This window comes from Nuphar pumila, chromosome 5 (assembly GCF_984573655.1).
Source record: "Nuphar pumila chromosome 5, dmNupPumi1.hap1.1, whole genome shotgun sequence".
NCBI lineage: Eukaryota > Viridiplantae > Streptophyta > Magnoliopsida > Nymphaeales > Nymphaeaceae > Nuphar > Nuphar pumila.
The window spans coordinates 115975745-115982184 of NC_143253.1; the positions used below are offsets into that span (position 1 = coordinate 115975745).

Below are 6440 nucleotides of genomic sequence, written 5' to 3' on the forward strand. Positions count from 1 at the left end.
AGGTAAAGAATCATGTGAATACTCGGTGAGAGGGAAATGAACATCAAAATGCTTTTGATATATATTCTGAAGACATTTCTTTAGAAGATCAAGTTGAAGAATCCCTACCTAGGCAATCTTTTAGGAATGGTAGACCTCCTCAAAATTTGTGTCGTCATATGAATCTTTTTCCCAAAATTATAAAACTTGTTTAATGATGATCCATTCCTATCATGAGTCTTCTAACTTTAAAGAAGCTAAGCAACATCCACATTGGATAAGCACTCAACAATGCTAACGCTTGGACAATTGTAGGTCTCTCTTTAGGAAAAAAAGACTATTGGACGTAAATGGGTTTATAAAATTAAAACTAAGAGTGATAGAACATTAGAAAGATACAAAGCTAGGTTAGTTGTTAAAAGGTACGTACAAGAATATGGAATTGATTATGAGGAAACCTTTGCTTCCGTTGCTAGGATGACTAGTGTAAGAACCTTAATAGCCTTAGCGTTTATTAAACAATGGTCTATCTATCAATTAGACGTCAAAAATGTATTTTTAAATGAGAACCTTTGGGAAGAAATCTATATGGATCTTGAGATTATGAAAGGAAAAATTCTTTATATTGATACTGTTCTTTTTGTTAAGTATGCAGGTGATCACATAATTGTTTTATTGTTATATGTTGATGACATGATCATCACTGAGAATGATAAAAAATGCATTGAGTTTATTAAAAATATTCTTAAAAACAATTTTGATATGTCTGACCTTGGATTTCTAAGGTATTTTTTAAGGATCAAAGTTGCATATTCTCTTCGGGGATATGTTCTTTCTCAAATAAAGTTTGCATCAGATATTATAGTTAAGTCTGACTTCACTGACGGAAAAAAAAGTGAAGACTCCAGAAGTAATCAACGCTAAGATGAAAGCCGATGATAAAACTCTCTTAGAAGATCCCACTCCTTATCGTCAATTGATTGGATCACTAATATATTTGTCTATTACCAAGACAGATATTGCTCATGTTGTTCACATGAGAAGTCAATTTCAAAATGCTCCTACTATTATTCACATGGTTGTCGTCATGCAAATTATCAGATATTTGAAGGAATCCATAACCAAAGGACTATTCTTATCTTCTTCTTTATCTCCTAATTTAATTACTTATACTTACTCTGATTGGGGTGGTAACCCCAATAATCATATCGCTACAACAAGTTATTGTGTTTTTCTTGGAGAATCATTAATCTCTTAGAAATGTAAGAAACAACAGAAGGTGTCTCTATCTTCCACGAAAGCTGAGTATAGGGCGATGGCCACAACTACTACTAAACTTGTCTAATTGAGAAGTATGCTCAAAGATATGAGATTCATTATCTTTATCCCTCTGTAGTTGTGTTGCGACAATGAGTGTCATCTACATTGCTAGCAATCACACCTTCCATGAACGAACAAAGCACATTGAGATAGACTGTCATTATGTTTGAGATGAATTTTTACGGGGCACCATTCAACTACCATATGTCACTTCAGAGTATCAACTAGCAGATTTCTTCACCAAAGCCTTACTATCATCCTGTTTCTACTTTCTCCTAAACAAACTCTCAGTGATCTCACCGTCAGTTTAAGGGAGGGTGTTAAACTATGTCACAGGGATTCGGCTAGCAGGGTGTCGCACCCGCGTCGATGCGACTCGACGCGGATGCGGGTGCGGTCAACCCGGCCCTGGGTGTGTTGACCGCACCCAGGGTCATTTTTTTGGATTTTTTTTTTAAAAAAAAAAATGCCCTATGAAATGGGCTGCGGAATTTAAAAAAAAAATTTGGGTTGCTCAGCCCCCTGTCGACCAACTCCTCACAAAGGAGAAGAAAAGGAGGGGAGGGTTTTTCACCTCGAAAGGCCGCAGCAACGGGGCCATCGAGGTTGCTCGCTGACGACGGCGATCATCGGGAACCACGGCAACCATAGCAGAGAGGGGACAGCGACGGTGCTGTCGTCGGCAGTTGTAAACGTCAGGTGGCCGGAAGAAACGAGACTGTCGATGTAACAGGGAGAGAGGCTCAGTAGAAGGGAAGCCGACTTTCCCGGCGTCGGGGTTCTGGCGCAGCCGATCGCCAGTCAGGAGGTCGTCGTTGATGTCGCAGGTGGCCGCCGAGAGGTCTGCCGAACTCAGAGAGGGGGAGGCGAAGAGGCTCGGAGGTCGGCAACGACGAGGGACACATGCGGCGAAGGTGGGGGATCACCGGAGCTTGGAGGTTGTCGTCGGCTTCGATCACCGACGTCCTGCGACACAGAGGACGGAGAGGGGGGGTGCTTGCGTCGTCGGGGGGTCTGCCGGACTGAGAGAGGAGGCAAACAGGTGGCCGGCAGCGAGTCGCCAGCGCTCGGTGGCCGCAGGGAGGAGCGAGAGGAGAACAGGCGAGGAGAGAGAAGAGGCAAGGGTTTTTGCCCCTCGCCCGAGACACCAGCGTTGGCTTCGAGAACCCGGGTCCGGGTTAGGCTCCGGGCCCGACACAGCGGACCAAACCCCGACACGTGTAGGGCACGTGTCTGGCACGAGTCTGACACGTTTTTTTTTTTTTTTGGGGGGGGGGGGGGGGGCATTACACATGGACCTTAACGGCTACCATACATTCATACATATACACTATACATGATATATATATATATATTTACATTTTTGCCCCTGCTGCACCCCTGCACCCGGGTTTTTTGGAAGTGTCGAATCCCCGCACCCGCACCCATGTGACATAGGTGTTAAAATATATAGATGTTATCTATATATAATCTTTTGTAATGCCCACTAAGGGCAATTTGGTCTTTTCATCATTTTGTAAATACTCATATCCATTAAGGATATTTTTGTATTTTTTATATATTTTTTCTTTTTTTTCTTTTTTGGTTTGTTAAAAGGGTAAAAAGGGGATCCCTTAAGAGTCATTGGGGAGCTCCCACCCTTGGCCCTCTCTTGTGGTGTATATAAAGGGGACTTCTCCCCCATTATTCTTAATGCTTGTTCAAGCATTTCAATAAAGGCTCCGATATTTCAAGTTCTCTTCTCCCTTGTGTGTTTTTTGTTTGCCTGTTGTGGCATATTGTATTTTGTCCATTAGAGACATTGTGCTTATGTGATTGTGCCTTCTTGTAGGTTGTGACATTGTTTTTGCCACTTGTATTTACTTTTATGTTTCTAGTGTCATGGCCCTCTCCTCTGTTCCCAAACCTTTGTTTGGCTTCTCGCTCTGGATCGGATACCCACCCAGTCAAACTTGAGAAGATGGCATTTTCAGCTTGCCTCCTTTTTCTCTCAGCTGAAGAGATCAGTCTTCATATATTTTGGGAGTGTCAGTTCTTCCAGAATCTTCTCAAATCAGCCTGGAATCTACCTCAGTTTGAGGTAAGGAATGAATCGTGGCTGTGGGACCTGTTACTCAACACAAGGAAGTGCTTGCCTGGATGTCGCTGGATGTATATCTGGCGATGCTGGATCTTCACAGCTTGGTGAGAAGTTTGGAAGGAAAGGAACACACAAACTTTCTCCAATGCTGTTTCCTCTCTGGCTATCATCTCTCGTCACGTACTATAAGATGTATTTCTGATGGTAGGAAAGAAATGGGGCTTTTCTAATTGTCAATGGCTCCACCCCTTGTTCAGGAACTCTCTGAATCTCTTTGTCTTTCTTCAGGTCGAACTCTCGACGACCTGATTGGTTACTTTGTACCCATAAGTTTTGAAGGTTAATGAAATCTTTTTCTTCCCTCTCAACAAAAAAAAAGTATTGATCAATAAAGTTCAAGGTCAAAAGAACAAATCTGCGTGAGAACAGATGAGCATTTGTGCACTCTACAAATGGCCAACGTTCCAAAAATGGTAGCAGCAAGCAGAAAAGCTTTAATGATATAACTAAACTAACAAATGCAAGGATTAGCGAAATGGTAACAGAATGGAATAAAAATCAAAAGATAATAAAATTCGACCACCTGCAGACCTTCTGGAGTCAAATGAACAAGTCAAACACCATAAGGACTCAACCGCGTGATATAGGGAAAAAAAAGGGTGATTATGATACGTATAACAGGCACTGATCTGAATGCCACATAAAACAATGTATACCTTTCCAACACGAGGTGCAAGCAACCACGCTAGAGTAACTGTGAGCAGTCCAGTGGCAACAAGTATCCCTGTACCTTCTACAGCCCATTTGGTGGTAAGATTCTCATTGGGGGTAGCATCCTCAGCAGGGGCAGTGGAAGCTTGATCAGTAGCACCTTGTGACATTGTTGTGAAATGATTTTGTGGATTAAACCACAAAGAGATCTCAGTGAGCCTTAGTCTTCGAATTGAAGCAACAGCATCAGGATCCACACCAGGATTTGCCTGAACATGTGCAGGAGTAAGATCTCCAGCAGCAGTTCTCTCTCTTAAAGCTTCACAATCTTTTAAAGAGGCCATGACCTTCTGGAAGTCTGCGGTCCTGACCTTTGTTGCTACACTTCCGCAAATTTCACAGACAGTGGATCCATGGTTTATGAACCACCTTAAGGCACAAGCATAATGCACAAGAGCAAGATCACTCTTGCATGAACATCCAAGATTGATCAATGCATCTTGATAGTGGTATGTCCCTGCTTCTAAATCAGCACTACAGATAAACATCTCGCAGTCAGGGCTTACAAATTTCACAAAACCAGTCTCCTTTTCACACTCTTTAGGTTTATCAGTACTACCACAAGCATACCTCACTGGATCCGTGTCATCTGAACTGCTTTCCTTACTAATTTGTGAATCAACGTCTAGCGGTGGAATGATATCCAGGAAAATCAATGCAGCATCTCCCCTTCTATCAGGCTCTGCGCAATGACAAACACGGCAAATTTCCAATAAGCATTCCTTCTCTGCACCTTCATAAGAAGTAGATGTGATCTGATCCTTTTCAACTTCAGAAACTGAAGGTGTTTTATCATCCTGAACCCCACAATCACTGGACTGCACATGTTCTTCTTGAACACCCATTATGATATGATTATATTAACTTAACCTCTGAATTTATCTTATTCCAATGTAAACGTTTCAGCATCAATAGCAAAACACTTTCCAAAGAAGGTAATTCTTGAACAGGCTAGAGTTGCTGTAACGCCACGGCAAGATCAGATTCGATGGGTAAAGCACAAAGAAGCAACTCAAGACCTAAACAGTAAAGACCAAGGAGAAGTAACTCCACCAAACAGGCTTGATGCACAAGGCGTTTCATTATAGCTGAGAAATCGACTGCTTATCAAACTGTTACTGGAACTAAAACTTCCGGTAGGGATCCAAACTAGACCAACGTGGGATAGCAACCAGTCTCTGCTACACGGCAAACCAGTACCAAAACTAGAATGAGGAGACACATTTACAAGATCTAGAAAGATTGATAAGGTTAAGATATTGACATCCACTCCACTTCACCCCACCACACACACACACACAGCAATTCTTTCTAATATGATTCAAAAAACTTGAAGAGTCACATCAGCCTTAGAAATCCAATTGAATTCCAAGACAAAGATAGTTCAAATTCTCGCACAAAATTCATACAACCCAATCAATCCAACAACTTGAGTAGAAAAAGCAGCAATGATTATGACTATACCACATGAAAAATATGGACGACGACAGCACATTCTACGGTCCATCGGCCCCAGATATACACCAAGAAAACATTAAAAACCTCAGGTTTTCTCCCACTACTCTCAGAAACAACCAAGAAAAACGAAAACCAACGATTCAAAAACTCATTGTTTCGCATGCCAGAACCACAAATAGTGACCACCAACATCGTCAAAAAACAATTTGGGAAACTGCCCACATCAACAAAACGTGAAAATGATAGCTTTTTCACTCCAATCTTGTAAAGAACACACAAGATGCCCACTAATTGAAGCTCATTCCTTCGCATCCCAGAACCAACACTAATGTCTCCCAAAACTTTCCAACAACACCGGAAAAGGGTATGAACCAAGAAAGAAGGGGTGAGGAAACCAACCTGTAAATCATCCATGGTGCCGAAATTCAAGTGGTAAATAGGCACATAATCTATAGAAATTCAGTTGGGTACATAGGTTAAAGGAAAGGGAAACAAGGTGCCCCATTGTACATCTGAACATGAACATCGTTAACATTTTGGCACGCAGAATCTTGTGTAAAGTCACGTCAAGAAGACAAGAGACTGTGACACGTTAACATCACCTTTGCTTTTCTTTATTAGTGAAAACTATCTACTTTTCATTAAGAGCAGATAACCATCATGCTAAATAGTCTCCATTTGGATTGGATATCTGATCTATCTGGATCCATTTTTTGCTGTGTTTGGTGATCACGCACGAGAAAGAATAAATGGTTCGATTTGAAGTTATATATATGGTTTATAAAAATATGGAAGCATTTAAGTTGCAAAAAGAATCTGAACGTATTTCAAG

At 41.5% G+C, this 6440-nt stretch overlaps 1 protein-coding gene across 2 annotated transcripts in view; it reads right to left on the bottom strand.

Moving 5' to 3' along the window:
- LOC149838274 (uncharacterized) overlaps positions 1-6111 on the bottom strand; it is a 44223-nt gene extending 38112 nt beyond the window's left edge. The window contains exons 1-2 of one of the 2 annotated variants that reach the window (XM_090006482.1): positions 6008-6111; positions 4096-5328 (exon numbers count right to left, since the gene is read on the bottom strand). In XM_090006482.1, the coding sequence (XP_089862608.1) occupies positions 4096-4995 (900 nt within the window). In that variant the 5' untranslated portion in view covers positions 4996-5328; positions 6008-6111. Of the gene's footprint in view, positions 1-4095; positions 5329-6007 lie in introns of those variants that run through there. The other variant, XM_090006483.1, reaches the window with a different exon arrangement.
- Between the last annotated feature and the right edge of the window lie 329 nt (positions 6112-6440).